This window comes from Cyanistes caeruleus, chromosome Z, assembly GCF_971803275.1.
Source record: "Cyanistes caeruleus chromosome Z, bCyaCae1.hap1.1, whole genome shotgun sequence".
Taxonomy (NCBI): domain Eukaryota; kingdom Metazoa; phylum Chordata; class Aves; order Passeriformes; family Paridae; genus Cyanistes; species Cyanistes caeruleus.
The window spans coordinates 59,070,467-59,086,212 of NC_141732.1; the positions used below are offsets into that span (position 1 = coordinate 59,070,467).

The window sequence follows — 15,746 nt, forward strand, 5'->3', positions numbered from 1 at the left end:
CTTTTTACACTGTGGCAAGATTTTTGAGTAATTCAGATGCCTTCTAAATTCAACTCTATATTAATTCAAAACACAGCTGAACTTCCGTAAGTAAATTTTGCACCTAAATACTGTCTGGTTTACTTCCTAATTCTTGCGTGTATGTCTGTACCTACACAAGTATGACAGACTTTTTCCCCCATCTCTCCCCTTTCTTCTTGAGAGGTGTCAGTATAAACTTTTCCTTCCTGTCATTGAACTTATTTTCCTCTAGTTATTGTTGTTTCAGCTATTGAACACTAGAAGCTGGGCAATAACAAAGAAAGGGTGTTTTAGTACTAATTCAAACCAGAAAAATCTTCTCTAAGTGAAAAGAATGCTTCCAATGCAAACACATTAATCTGATATTTATTTGGGTAAAGGGAAGTTTGAATTGTACAGTAAAGTCTTGCTCTGGTTTTGTGGTGTAAAGAACTTAAAACTCTAGCGAGTTCCATACTCCTGAATTGCAATACCAATGTCTGAAAGGTAAGTGGAGTTCAAGCACTCTGCTGAAGAAGAGCATCATCTCAGCTACAATATAACTCTGAGACGTAACTCCAAGTCCCTTCTTGGAATATTTCTTCTCTAAACAAAATACAAGTGGTACTCAAGTTTTTGCATCTTTAGGAGTCTAGGCCTACCTAGAAGACTAATTCTAGGAGAAAAAAGTGTCATATTAGTATCCACTTTGATGGCCAGCACCTACCAACTGGACCTTGTAAACTCTTGGATGGAGCTGACCACCCAAGCTTCTTCCAGAGGCATCCAAGAGCCATTTTTTCCAATTCTTTCCTATCATGTGACCTAACACATTATATGTTTTGTCATATTTTATGACATTTATATGTCCTATTTTATAAGAATGGGTACTTGTCATAGAAGGAAGAGACTACAAGACCTTGGGAAATTTGTTCTTAGGAAATAGGAAATGGTGCAACAGATACAAATCACCCAAGTTAAGTTAAGTGTCCCTAGACCAAAGCACTTAACACACATGGAGAGTGCCAATTGCAGAGTCTCTTGGCTGCAGAGATTTCTTTGTACCATTTGCAATTTTTTGTGTGAAGACCAAACCCAGCGCTTCTTTATCCCTCAGTCTGTTAATCCAGGTTTGCTAAATTCTTATTTTTAATACACAGCATGTTTAAAAGAATTTACATAAAGCATTAGATAACTTACTCGTTTCTGGTGGTTTGCTGGATAGTGCTGAGAAAGTGAGGTACATGACATAGCAGCTAATAACTCCTGACTGCAGCAAGCCAGAATGCGGCTGGCCTTTACAAGAAAGAAGAAAATTAGTTATTTTTGTAGACACTTTAGCAAACTGAAAAAGAAATTTATATCCTTTAAAGAACAGCACACCAGTATCTTTTATTTTTTATTTAAGGCAGTTAATAAGTGCTTGAGGTGTTCAGATACAGTTCCACTGTCCAATAAAGAGAAAAAAATCTATCCTTTAGCTCTGTGGGCTGTTTTAGAAGAGCATTAGAGATTCCCATGTCAGTAAATAATCACCCCTGCTTTTGCCAAATGCAGCAGCTTTTCAAAAGCTATTGACAAGCTGCCACAATGATTTTATTGTGTGTATTGTAAAATCTCTGTTGGAGTCACTCCATTACTTTCAAGCCCAATGTATGCAAGTATACAAACAGCACACAAAGTGTAAAATACTGCTAGCAACTTCATCAGGCCCAAACTTTACAAATGATAAATCCCAAAAAGTCAAAAGTAAATGCTAAAACAGTAATGAATTTGAGGGCTACCACCACCAGGCTTAGGTAAATTTCACAACAGAGTGCCAGCCACCAGCAGGCGGGCCTTCTCCACACTATGTGCCTAATGGCACACCCAAAATATCCCACACCTCTGTAGTTTCAGCAGTCAAGCTGACAATGAACAACAGCATTTCACAATGTAGATGAAGAGTCAAAAGCAGCACCATTTCTGAACTATCATTAGACTTTCCACCCAGACTTGGCTTATGCCTCCAGGCACACAATTGTGGCAGCACCAAAAATCCCAGAGGAGAAAAGGTCAGTGGACTCACGATTCTGGACACAGGGTGATATGGCCACCAGGGACACAAAGAGGCACAGGCCACCATTCACTCCGATCAGGACCTTGTTGTACATGCAGCCCTCTGAGCGTGTGTAGAAAAGAGCCATGAGGACCAGTGCTGCCACCGCAATGGAGTACAGGATGAGAGTCACAAAGGCAAGCAAACCATTCCACATCTGCTTGTGGTTTGCACCTGCAGTCCTGGGGGGAGAGAGACAAGCATCTTATCTTTGTCTTCCCATGCCCTGAACATATGATTATAACAGCTGAAGAGCTCATATCCTCAAACACAAAAGACAGTGTTTACTTTCCCAAAGCATGCATGCGTCACTACGCCAGCACAGACTGTTGCAAGGTTCCTACCCATGAAACAGAGGGAAACATACCTTAGCATCAGTGTTTATCTTCTGTACTATCACAATCAGCTCCTCCTGTAATTATAGCCCAGTGCTGACTACCAAAACTCACAGGAGTTCTCTGGGATCAACCCATCAGTGCATCTCAACTCAATACTTCAGGGGTGTCCTGGGGTGACTTTATTATACTAGTATCTCCATTTGCCTTGTTTATGTTACATATTAAGCTCTGCACCTTTAAGACTGGCTCTGAGAGTGCAGAGGGAAGAAGAAGCCGCAGTTTGTGTTGAGGACAAACATCACTCACCCACATCCTGCTCCTGGACTGTGGTGTCTGCAGCATGGACAGACAGCAGGACAGAGCTTCTTTTTTAGAGTTAGTTAGTTTTAGCTAGCTGAGACAGAGGAGTTCCCTGGACTTTTTTTCCTTTTTTCCTTGGATTGAAATCCTCTAGACTGAAAAACACCCAGCCAAACCCCAGGAGCTCACACCTGTGGCCCACCGGGGCCTGGGCCTCAGCACTTTCCAGCACCGGAGGGACTGATAAACACGTGAGCAGGCCGAGCTACACCACATGAAAAGGACTTTTCTTCCTTGATTTGCCATCTCATCGAACAATGAGAGGTTTTATTGTTTAATATTATTCAATTTCTGTTAAATAAACAGGTTTTTTCCACTTCTCTCCAAAGAAATATTTTTCCCCCAAACCAGTTGAGGGGAGGGGCCGTTTGAATTTTTCCTTTCTGGGGGAACCTTATTTGGAGGTTCTCTCCCAAATTTGCCCTAAACTAGGACAAGGGGTTTCCTCAGCAGCAACTCCAAGTGTCCCAGGCTGGGTTAGTGGTGCTCTCCACAGAATGAAACCAGAGGTTTATTGCTTGGCATGGCCTCTCTTCTGCTCCTTGTACTACCTTGATATTTTTACTACTCTTCACTCAAAAGGCCTCCTTTCCATCTGGGTTTAAATACCCATCTCCCTCAGCTAGAGTGGTCCATCTTGTTTTCCTTCCTTCACCTTCCAAACATCTCTTACAAAGCCCACCAGGGTTTGTAAAGGAGCAACTAAAGCATTGTTTTGAAATAATGGTCTGTTTTGTAGGTGTAAAGTCTTTTCAGTGGGTTTCTTTTTTCTGTTGTTTTGTGGAAATGGGACTTACTTTAACACAGTATCTAATGTAAAGAGAGCTAAAGTTAAATGCTGGTGCTGGAAGTCTTTCATTCATAAAAAACCAGTTACATTAATTAGCACTAAAAATATCTGTGGTATAAGGAGTTCTCACCTTTTCCTCCTTGAAACAGGAATTTAACAAGGCCGAAGGTTTGCTAAAACTCTTTCTTAGCAGGTGGCATTTTAATTAGAACAAGAGAGAACTGCAAGAGTTTGTAAAGGAGGAAATGTGAGGCAGCAAGGGTGGAGGTGGAGGGAGGAGAATACATGTGGGAGGACAACTTAAATATTTTAATTTGATGAGAGGCAAGGGACTAGGACAGTAATAGAAAATATTTGAATACTTGAACAAAAAATGAAGTCAATGCCCAAATAGTGTATATCCAGGTTGATAATGGAATCTTGCATATTTAGATGACAAAAAAGAAGTTGAAAACAAATTAGCAGTCCTTAATTTGAGAAAAAGAATTGATATGCATTAAGCTGACATAGAAAAAGCAGGATTTATCAGTTCACAACACTGCACACAGCTTAACTATTACATTTTGCAAGTCCAGTTTTATTCTCTTGCACCACTCTACTTAGCAGATGCATTTTCATACAAAATATAACTTAAAGTAAGAAATTTTTGCATCCCAAGACACTACAACTTAATGTAAGCTAAGCAGTTCAGGTTAAGAATAAATCAGCAGAGTAGGAGTGAGCAATGAGGAAACATTTCTGCTGGGGAAAGAGAAAGATGAAGCAAATATGAACAGCTCTGAATACTGACATTCAAGTGTCTTCTTCCAAAAAAGTACATCTGAGATACTTTTATATTCTTTGTTATGAGGAAAGTATTGGTCACGAGTCCATCAGAATTTTAAGCAACTAACTACTTGCCCAACACATACCAATTTTTATTCCACTTGTGGGCGAACTCAACCAGCAGGATGAGCTGAATGGCAATGAAAAGGAACCCTCCTGTTGCTCCTACATAGCGCCAGGCTGCAAGGCAGAGAGGCAGAAAATAGGTCAAACGCCTTTCCCTGGAGATAAAATGGATTTATTGTCTATTCAGTGAAGCTGTTAATGTGGTTTGAATAACTCAAGCTCACAAATGTAGCAGGAGATGAGAGATTTCAGATGAAAGGCCAACTCAGTTAACTCAAGATTAGCACCCTGATGAATTCAGCCTGCAACCTGCTACACTTTCAATACAATCTTGTTAGGACTGCTACTGAGTTTCTCTAACCTAGAAAATTTTTGTGGAGACTATGAGTTACTATATTCAGACAGAAAATACTGAAACCTCTATTTGTGACTGGCAGGAGGGAGGTGGTGTAAAGGCATTCCACAGGAATCTAAACCCTGAAATTGCAAGGTACTGGAACCCAATCATTACTAAAAAGGGCAATTTCTTCTCCAGATTCCAGCACCACAGAAAAACAAAGGTGGGGTTTATCAATTTACAAATGCTGTTCTGAGCCACTCCCAAGGAACACTTAGTATTCACTGACTGGTTTTAAGACAGGTTATTTGACTGTTGACCTACATAAATGGAATTTTAGTAGCTGCTTGGATGTTTTGGACAACAGATTTCCTACATGCAACATCAGAAGCATCTGAGGAAATACAGATGCCTATTTTAATTTTTAGCTGTACATACAGCTTTTGTGCTGCTCTGCAGTACACAGCCTACAAGTGACTCCAGGTGTGCAGCTTATTTCAGTGAAGAAAAGACCAAGGAAGTGCATCAGCAAAATTCAGCCATATCCTTCCATTCTGTCTTCCTTTTGAAAAAAAGCATTTGTAAATTAATCGGAAGAACATCACAGTCAGGGCTCACCTCCATTAGCAGTTGATGTATTTTATTTTTTTTCTTCCTCTATCATAAGTTCACTATTTAAAAGGGTGCAAAATTATCATTATCTGGTTTGCTAAACGTATTGTATACACCTCTGTTCTTCAAAAATACAAAACAAAAAATTGGATGAAGTTTTTCCACAGAAAAGTACATAAAAATAGGCAGGGTACAAAGTGGCATGTGCACTTAGGACAGGGAGAGTTGGAAGTCAGACCACCAGTGGAATGAATAATTAAACAGACAGATCCCATGGTCTCCCTCTGCCACGGTATACTGCAGGACATTTATGGATCAATCACAGACAAGGTCAGCATAGCCAGTGTGGGTTTTATGCTACAACCCACAGACACTGACTGCTTGCACATTATCTTCCTCCTCCATGATTAACAAACTGCTTGGGAAACATGGCAAGAGATTTTCTTTTTCAAGAAAAAAAAAAAAAAAAGAAAAAAAAAAAAGAGGAAAAAAGAAGAAAAAGAAAAAACCAACAGCTGGGAGAAAAAAAAACCAAAACCAACCAACCAACCAACCGACAGCTTAAGTTTCTTGAAAGGAGGGGAGAACACCCCACAAACACACTATACCCAAACCATCTGCAAATCTCAAATTCAGGGGTAGACTAGAGGTCAGTTTAACAAGAGTTGCAGAATACAGCTTTGGAGTGAAAAGTCATGAGCTAGTTTGGGGAAGAAAGCTTGTTATGCTCATCTCCAGACTACATTAGACTGCTGTTGAGAATCAGAACAAAAAATTCTGTTTCTTCTTTTCTGCAAACACGCGAGTTCCTAAAGGTGTTTCACCAGGAAAAGGGTCACTTGCACAGATGACAGGCCTGCTCACGAGTGCAAGGCATTGTACTGCTACATCTAACCCAAACTAAATGGGTTCCAAGGACAAACACATACAGCAATCCCACAACCTCACAGAGATGGAAGACAGGCCTCAAAATGAGCAGGACCAAACAAACAGACAGTAAGTGTACGAAGCTGAATTATACTTGTCAGTGGTTAACTTGTAGTGGTTTTTGCTTCAGTTTCCCAGAGTACTGTGCTCATAGTCTGTCCACTCTATTCTCTCCCCCATGCTACCCCTTCCTCCTGCCCTTTTAAACATCCTAAACATGCTAAAGCAGAAGAGTGTTGAGAAGAAGGTAACCAAGCAAGTCCTGGTGGAAGCAGGCAGCATACACAACTGCTCCTTTGCTTTACTGATCCCATCCCTCTTCACCTGTCCAGACCCAACAGCTTAAGGGCTTGCATCCTGTAAGATGAACTTATTGCAAATGGTAAGAGAACAAACTTGGTATCACCAGCATTTTTGCTCCTAGCCTGCAAGACTCTTGTGATACACTTCCCTCCCATCTGGCACTTCAGTACTGGGCTAGTAGCAGCGTGCCTGTGCTGTGCCAGCATTCCTTCCAAAACTGGAAATGCTTCTGACGTGGCATCCTCAGCAGAGCACGCATACCAGGGCCCAGGAACTCTAATTTTACCTTACTGCATGTATGTCCCCAACCTGAAAATTAACAACATCACCAATTCTTTTAGGGCACTGCAAGTTTCCAGGCAGCAAACACCAGTGCCCAGCAGGTTACTGTGCCTCCTGGAGCACTGGCCCCTCTCCACTGTGCTGCACTATGCTACGGCTACCTGCACAAGTCAAACTAATACTCAGCTCTGTGATCTTCAGTGAACAATTCCTTCTGCACCATTATTCCATATTTCTTAAAGAATTGGCAAGAATTCTTAAAGAATTGCTGCAGTGGTATTGTTACCTACCACTTTGGCCTGCTCTTGGTCAGAAAAAAACCATGCTGTTGCCTGCACATTGACAAGAAAACCATGTAGTTTGCACACACAGCATTCCCTCCAAGCAGCTCCAAATACTATTTTTGCATCTGGTCTGTAAAGGCTTTACTTGAAGAAACAAGGCAATACCCATGTTGATCAGATCTCCTGCATTTCTAACCACTCATGAGATTGTAGAGAATGAAGCAGCATAACAAAACGAGAGGACATACCATTGAGGAAAGTGTCCTGGTCAGGAATGAAGAAGGCTCCTGAGCACATTGCTGCCAGAACTATAAGTTTAATAAGCCAGAATCTGTATGAGAGGAAAAAAACAACAACAACAAAAAAACCCATCTGGTTGTAATAGGAATTTGAGAATTTCAACTTTAGTACCACAAGAAATCTCTATTTAAAGCATAGCAAGGAAAAAAAACACATCCTTTGATGACTGATTACCACTTTACTTAGTTTTCACTTGGCCACATTATTACTGACAGTAAGAGCGAAGTAAAGTTTCTCGGTTTTTTGGGGTTTTTTCTGCCTAAGACTACACCCACACGGAAAGTTCATGTCACAAACTTGTAAAAAGATGTGAAAATTAGGCAAACAAAAAACTCACCCATTATGAATGTATGCTCGGCAGCTTTTGCTGTTGTTAATTTTGATGGTAAACAAGAAGAATAAAAAGAAGAAACAGGCCATCCCAAAACAGACTTTGTACACTGCAGAGTACCCCACCAACTTCTCACACATCTCACCCGCCTGAATACCCTTGCACATCTGCTTGTAGAAGGGAATCTGAAAAGCAGAACACATTATATATAAGCTGTTAGAAAGGACACGAAGCACACATAACCAAGCATGTCTAAGTCTGGGCACCACTGACCTTTCACTGGCTTCATTTAATACCTTTGACTTTTGACACCCCTTCACCTGGATTTCAGGGTTCAGCGGATATAAAAAATCAAAAAAAAAAAAAGGGACTGACGTCTTCCAGAACCTTCATTCCACTCTCTACAGATCCCTTGGGGTACAAATCCAGCTTATTTCAGCTCTCCTAGTTCATGCCATTCCTGCCCATTACTGCTTTACTGCTTATTCCCTCATCCTGGGGAATCTTCTCCTTCCTTCCCTTCCCATGCTGTACAGCAAAAGACTCTGATTGCTTCAGTAATTCAGCTTACATGAGACATACCAGGGGCTTGTGCTGCCCTGGCTGGAAATGCAGACACCCAAGTGTCACAGGGGCAGCAGCCACCCTCCTCCCCATCACAACTTCTGAAAGGCAATTGTGCCAATTGACCTGATTTTATTTTAAATTAACAGAAAGGTGGAATAACCCTGCCTTTCTTGACTCATTAAATATTTGCCTTTGAGGCCTTTCCCCACAAAGGGGAAAAGAAACAGCTCCACATTTTGGCTTCAGATTCACCACATGAACATGATACTGGGTGTTCAAAAAAACAGGTCTATGTGGCCAGGACCTGCTGCTGTGAGGCGCCTCTGTGTAGACATCCACCCCTCACAGCCAGAGAACCATTTAGCTGCACAGAAACACAGGAATTTAATTAGAAAACCACTGTCCATTTCAAAGGAAAAAAGGGCCTCTCTGTATGCTTACAGCCTTCAGCTGAGGCTGGCAAGACCAGTTGAACAACATTATTAAACCCTCTGGAGCTGACTGCTGCTATCCATACAGGCACCTGGAGGATAGAGAAGCCACCATGTAGCAGGACACAACACGCACAAATCAACAGCTGTGGCAAAGGACACCCCTTCATTCAGCAAGCAGGACCAGGACACAAAGCTGTAACAATGAAAGAATGAGAGGGGCCTGGGTGCTAGTCATCAGCCAGCCAGGTAGAAAGTCCTCTGAGATGCAGGAAACAAGTGATTAACAAGTAAACTGCCAGCTTCCAGCCACCAGGCTCTGAAAGCCTACCTCTCTCAGCAGGATATGCAACTTCTATCAATGTTCCAGGAACCCAAACCAGCCAGGAGCTCAACAACTCTCCTAGCAGTTCCTCAAAAAGAGGAGCCCACAGCAGCAGTGTTGCTGAGCTAAGGGTAGCAAACCTAACTACAACACGGAGCTGATGCTCGGTGGGCTAGAACCAGCCGAGGAGATGAAAACATCTCAGCACAGCTGCGTGGTGTTAGGAGAATGGATCCGAGCTGGGCCACTCCAAGTTGCTCTTTCAGCAGAAACTCGGAGATTAGCAGCCACTGCGTAAAGAAACTGGACATTAAACAAGTAACTGCAGCTAACTTGCATCCAAGAGTTTTTGGAAAGCTCCTTAGAAATTGTCTGGAGCATTAGCAACTCTTTTCCCAGGTCTTGGAAAGCAATGAAATGGGCAAACATGCCAGCATTCAAAATGAGCAAATGGATTGACTGGAATAATTATGAGAACTATCAAGGCCACAATGCTGTCACAGCAAGCCAAGGGGCCACAACAATGCCAGAGAAAGCAACTGGGCTATCAATTAATGCTTTTGTGTTCTTTGCTTATAATAACCATCAATCAGGAGAGGTTAGAAAATGGAACTAAAAATATTTCTGGAAAAAAATGCTTGTTTGACATAGATGATAGCACTCACCAAGGAGACAGATCTTTAAAAGATATGTTCACTTTACTTGCAAGACATTCAGAACAAAACACAACAAAACAAAAATATCACAGAACTTGATTAACTGACTAGCTAATTAGAAACAGATCACTGGGTAACCATAAATAGGCACCTTCTTTAATTGCACAGGTTTCTACAGAGATCTTGATGGGATTTTTGAACCTATAAATTCTTTCCACCTGTAAATATTAACTTCATTACAGGTCTGGCTGAGAGAAAATAGATGGATTAACAAGAACAATAGCTCAATTTGCCCTACATAAGCAACAAAGAGTTTAGCCACCAGTGTAGTATTCACCACACTATGCAGTACAAAGTGATGGCCACAGAAACAGTCCCATGGGTCTGAATGCTCTTTTAGGAGACCCACGGTCCTGAAGGAACAAAACAAAAAAGGAAAAAAATAATAAAATCAAGCTCTTTGAGAGTTTAACAGATAAAACACACAAGGGCAATGCTGGGGACAACAGGACTGGTATAATAAAAAGGGCTAGTTTTTGTGAAAGTATGGTCTGTCGCTGGGAACAATTTATCAAGGCCTATGTGACTTCACTGACAGACAAAAAAGACTGATGTTTGTTTTCAATCTGTATCTCTCAAACATGTTCAGCGGCTGAGAATGCTGCCCACCCTATGTGCTTTACCCTGTGAGCCATTTGCTGGGTATATCTGATAGCTGTTAAGCCACATATTAGTTATTTGCCAAGATACAGTGAAATAGCCACTTTCGTACCTTTAAAAGCAGCAGAAGATAAATTTTTTGCCCTCTGAGTAGAAGACAAAGCATTCTTGTTGCAGAAACTCAGTATCCACTCCAATAATACAACGCCCCAGCTGCTGTGCAAGCAATGATGTTATCAGAGCAAAGCTGGCAATTTTCCAGCACACACTGAAGCCTCAGAGATGGTCAACAACTGAGCAGCATCTACAGAACGGGGATGCCCCGACCTTGCTCGCCTCTCACTGCAAGCACACAGAATCACCTTGGTGCAAGAAGCCTGGCCACCCCCGGGTGGGGTCTGCCAACACCCAAATACGTGAGCACAGGAGCACGGCACAGCACACAGCACGGGGAGCAGGAAGGAAGAAGTGTGCAGAAACAGCCCTGGGGGATCCTGCTTTCACCTGGATGTCCTCATCCAAGAAAAGAAGGGAGAATATAGCAGGCAAACTTTGTTATGGAAGCAGAGGAAGCATGAAAGAAAATCCATGTAGAGGGGCAAGCAAGGGCAAAAAACACCATGTAAAATTACCTGTCTTGGACAGCTGAGAAATTTAATAAAAAACCAAGGAACAATCAGACCAGAACACATCATCATGAATCTATGGCTAAATTTTTATCAAAATACACAGTGGGCATCTGCACTAAGAAACCTTATTTTTGGTTGCATATTTGGGGTTTAACGTGCAACAATGCAGTTATGGGCCAAGATATAAATCTAGCTCGGGAAATAAGCTTGAAAGTATGTTTTGCTAGAACATATGACCACTTTGTACTGAAATGCTTTCACACAACTTAACTGAGTTTTATTGGTGTTTGTTTTCCTGAAAATACCTTTCTTATTTTTCTTTTCATTAATTAAGTAGGACATGAAAATTTTCAGACTGAAACCACTAGTTTTGAAAGAGCTTTAACATAGAAATTTAACATAAAAAATTTAACTTAAATAAAAGTTAACTATGTTTGGAGAGATCAAAACAATTATTTCCTTTTTCTTCTCTCAATTATCCTTTCAAAGCCTGTGAAATGCAAGTTTTTGCTTCAACAGAACACACATGAGTAAAGATGTATCTGGTTTTTTAAAAAAAAACAGTGTAACAGGAAAAAATAAATAAAACCTGGATCAAGACATAGAAGCACAATATGGAGTGTAACTCTACATTGGTCTTTTCTGTATTTCTGTCCCCATCACTAGGTTCACATGTCTTGATTGATGAATACCCAATCTTTTGCCTTGTTATGGAACATTGCTCTTTCAAAATCTATTTTACATTTTACTACCCAAAATTTTCCTGCAAATAACCATCAACTTCTTCCCTGTTCCTCCACTGCATCTTCTTTCCCCGGAGATCTACTACCGCAGACTTGGAAACTTACAGCAAAACAACCAAAGAGAAAAAGACACATCTCACTGACATAAGAGAGATTCCTTCCATGTAAGATCAGCATGAGTATTGGAACTCTACACTGGTAACAGAGACAGATGGTTCCTTGCCAAGACTACAGCTCTAAAAAGGACTGCACTACAATTTGAAATTCTTTACCTAAATGCAAAAATTTAAAAAAAAAAAACATCTGATTAAAATTAATCAAAATCTGTCTTCTCTCAAAAAAAAAAGAGAGTGTGAGGTCCAAAAAATATCATGCAAAGTATTTGCTTACAGTTTGGCTTCAGGAGCTGGGAGTATTCTGTGGCCCAGCCAAAAGCAAAGGAATCAGTAAGTGCACAGCACTTTCAAAACACAGCTCATCACTGAGAAGCTGAGTCTGCTTAGTCTGAATAAGTATTTTCAAGGTGCAGTCTATTAAAATTGTGCTGAATCAGCTTCAGGGGTCTTTGAACTTTTAACAGCCCTGAACATAATTATTAAATTAGAAAGCAGATAAAGAAAGTCTACTTTCAGATGGTCCATTTCCCATTCAAAGACATCAAATGCTCTAAACTAAGAGAGTGATTATCTTTCCACTTCAAACTAACAGCTACTCTTTGTGCCATTTCTTCCCACACTGAGCTTTCAAGACTATGAGCTGGAAAAGAAATTTGGCAACAGTGAAAAGCATGTTATTGAAGGCTTCTTGAATCACTTTCCTGTTGGATAAAGAGTATTTTTTGTTAGGGATACAAGCTGCTTTAAAACCACACTACTGATGGAAAAGAACTTTATGAAATTTGGATATGAACACATAATTTGTCTCCCACACACTTAAGTTCCTTGGGTTATTCACTTTATTGCCAAGCTAAGCATCTAGTAAGTCAAAGTAACTCCTGGCAAGCGATTTCAGCACGCACATGCTGAACAGTTTTTCAATCACAGCTCACAGGCAAGCATCATGTCTGTACTGGGTGCTCCTACAGGGTGGTCACATCAACTTCTGGTGGCCTAGGACAACTCATGCAAAGTGCTTTTAAATGAAAGAAAATTAGGATAGAACATGCAAAGAAGGTACAACGGGAAGGAAGAAAAAAAGATCACAGGCAGCAGAGCACAGATGCCCTCAAATTAGCCTGCTATAAACCTGCTGGTTTATCTGCGTTGTAGGAAGTGGGTGCTGCCACCAGCTTCTGCATCTGGGATGTTCTAGAGGGAAGTATTTCAGAGATTACCAAAAGCCAAGCACAGAACATAACCAGGGCAGTTGTTCAGCAACTGGCACAACGAGGAAAGAGGCCTCACTGTGCAATCCTACTCTCTGGGAGAGGAGCACAAAACAACAGGATGCTCACACTGATGGAAGCTTTCTGAACCTCCAAGACAAGCACATACACAACCCCGAAGCAGGCCAAATGATACATTCAGTGCAGAACCTTCATTTTTAAGAATTCAGCAATGCAGCCCTTGTTCTCTCCAGTTAAAAGCAGAGTTTTATTATTGTAGCTTGTAGTGGGTGAGAGAGTGGATTTGTGCTACTTGGGTGGCTTATGAAGCCAAACCAAATATGTGGTACAACAGGACCAGTGTGTGAGCACAAGCAGGCTGGTGAGCATTTAGCTTAGGAAATTTATATTAAAACTCTGAAGGAAACTTCAGTTTTAAATATAGCTCTAGCCACAGCTCCTTTCATGCTTTTGAAGCTCTCTAATTAAAAAGACAATTAGAGATGAACAGTATTTGCTGTGGTTAAAGGCCATGTGAACACAATGACTCAACACACACTGAAGAAAACCCCTTGTAAAGGCTCTGCAGCATTGTGCTTTGCATCAGCAAGGCAGAATTAAAATTGCAGCACTTGAAGAGTTATTTTCTAATTTGCTGCTTCTGCTGCTAAACAAGCTTTCAGAGACAAATTCAAGGTTAGACTGAATTGATTTGTTCTACTAAAACAAGTTCCCTAACACTTCTCCCTCTCGTGACACTGCCTGCACAGCAAGCCTGGGGTGGGTTCACTGCAGCAGATTTCTGCACCAAAGAGGAAGGATGCTAGGTCTTGGCTCTTCCTGTTGTGAAACATACTCAGTGGGTGACAGGAAGACGCTGAGCATGGAAAAATCAAGAGACAGAGCATGGAAAATCATCCCATCCGGGTTTAGAAGTGGATGGGTGGAGGAAATCGACTGCCTCCTCTGATGGAGCACCCCTGTACACAAAGAGCTGTGGAAGGAGCCCCGTCTTCTTCCAGGGGCAGCAGTGACCCCATCTCTGCTACTTACGTGAGTTTTCATTTCGTTAGCTACTGTTGTAGACATCATGACACAGCAGATGATGGTCACCAGGATGAAGTAAAGCGCGTACATGAAGCGGGTGCTGGTTGACTGTTTTATCTTGGGGCAGCATTTGCAGCACAAGGAACAAGCAGCAGTACCACAGCAGCAGGCCAACTGAAAAGTAAGACAAAAAAAACACGAGTCAAAATTCCCACCGAAACCCTCCACCTTAAGGTTTCTATTGCAAAAGTTAGACAGGGCAGCTGGGAGGCTTCCTGCAAGACTGACTCCAGAATTTCCCAAGTCCTCTCCTCCCAGCTGAGCAGCATGTAAGTGGAAACAGACTGTCTTTTATATCAAAAGTCACTAGTTTTAAGCACATCAGTGTCTAGCTTCCCCAGATTTGCTAAGGATGAGAGACAGATTTCCCTGTGTATTTTTAGTTTTCTACCAACAACTGGATAAAATCCATGGAACATAGCAAAACCCATGTAATTATACAAATTGAATAATGAATATTATGTAATATTCAACAAGGAAAAAGGTGCTGAATAATCCCCCAAAAGGGATCTACATTGAGGTTCATAATTTTCTTGCTGTCAACAGTATTACTGGTTTTCTAAGAACCTGGATTCACCTTCCCTGCCTTCTAATTTTAAGAAAGTAATCTATAAAACACAAAGGTAAGCCTTACTTATATACATAAGGCAGCACTGTCCATGGCCAGGCCTTTACTTGCTATAGGCAGCAGGGTTCCTGTCTGTGCTTAACCCACCAGCCATGACCACAGGAGGGATTTTTGGACATCAGCAGGCAGCCAGGAGCAGAGAGCCACTCTCCCAGGTCTCATTGCTGTCAATCCAGAGTAACCTCAGCCCCCTACACTCCCATTTTCCAGGAGCTCTCTGAGGCTCAGGTATGGTGTGCTGTCAGACCCTGGCACTCAGCACACCAAGGCTGCTTCTTACTGGTGTTTCCTCAGCGTTTGGAGGGGCCACAGGAACATTCAGAGAACCTTCTGCTTTCAGCAAGCCGTCGTACAAGGTGGATGCTCGCCAGAAGACTGAAAATCCACAAGTGCCAGATTTGAGTCATCCAGGCAAACTTCATAGGTTTTATGCGTCTTCAGGCACCCAAGCATCATGCACTGTTTTCCTCCCAGGACACTTTTCCTTCCAGCATCAGTGTCTGACCAAGGGGAGGGGGTTTCTTCTGTGTTTGCAGACACAGATATCTAACTCCACAGAATCTCACAACCAGACTGGCTGTTCAAAGAGCCTCAAATAATTTTGAAGAAATCTCTTTTATCACTTCCTTGCTATGACTCTCTCTGCAACATTCAAGGTCATACTTCTGGCCTTCATCCCCCAGGAAGGGGCTGGCAGACAGGCCCTTCCCTTTCTCAACAGGAGCTCTTAAGTTGCAGAAGACATAAAATGGGGACAGTCCAACCCAGCCCCCATGCAGCTCTTCTCTCACTTTACCGCTGGATCTCGTGCCAAGGAGATGGG

General features: G+C 41.7%; 1 protein-coding gene across 2 annotated transcripts in view; it reads right to left on the minus strand.

Annotated features, from left to right (window-relative positions):
• The window catches only part of SERINC5 (serine incorporator 5), a 50,852-nt gene that overhangs the window by 14,304 nt on the left and 20,802 nt on the right, over positions 1 to 15,746 (minus strand). For both annotated transcript variants that reach the window (XM_023944564.2, XM_086869329.1), the window contains exons 2-7: positions 14,242 to 14,409; positions 7,860 to 8,038; positions 7,471 to 7,553; positions 4,498 to 4,591; positions 2,069 to 2,280; positions 1,201 to 1,296 (exon numbers count right to left, since the gene is read on the minus strand). In XM_023944564.2, coding sequence (XP_023800332.1) covers positions 1,201 to 1,296; positions 2,069 to 2,280; positions 4,498 to 4,591; positions 7,471 to 7,553; positions 7,860 to 8,038; positions 14,242 to 14,409 — 832 coding nt within the window. The remainder of the gene's footprint in view (positions 1 to 1,200; positions 1,297 to 2,068; positions 2,281 to 4,497; positions 4,592 to 7,470; positions 7,554 to 7,859; positions 8,039 to 14,241; positions 14,410 to 15,746) is intronic.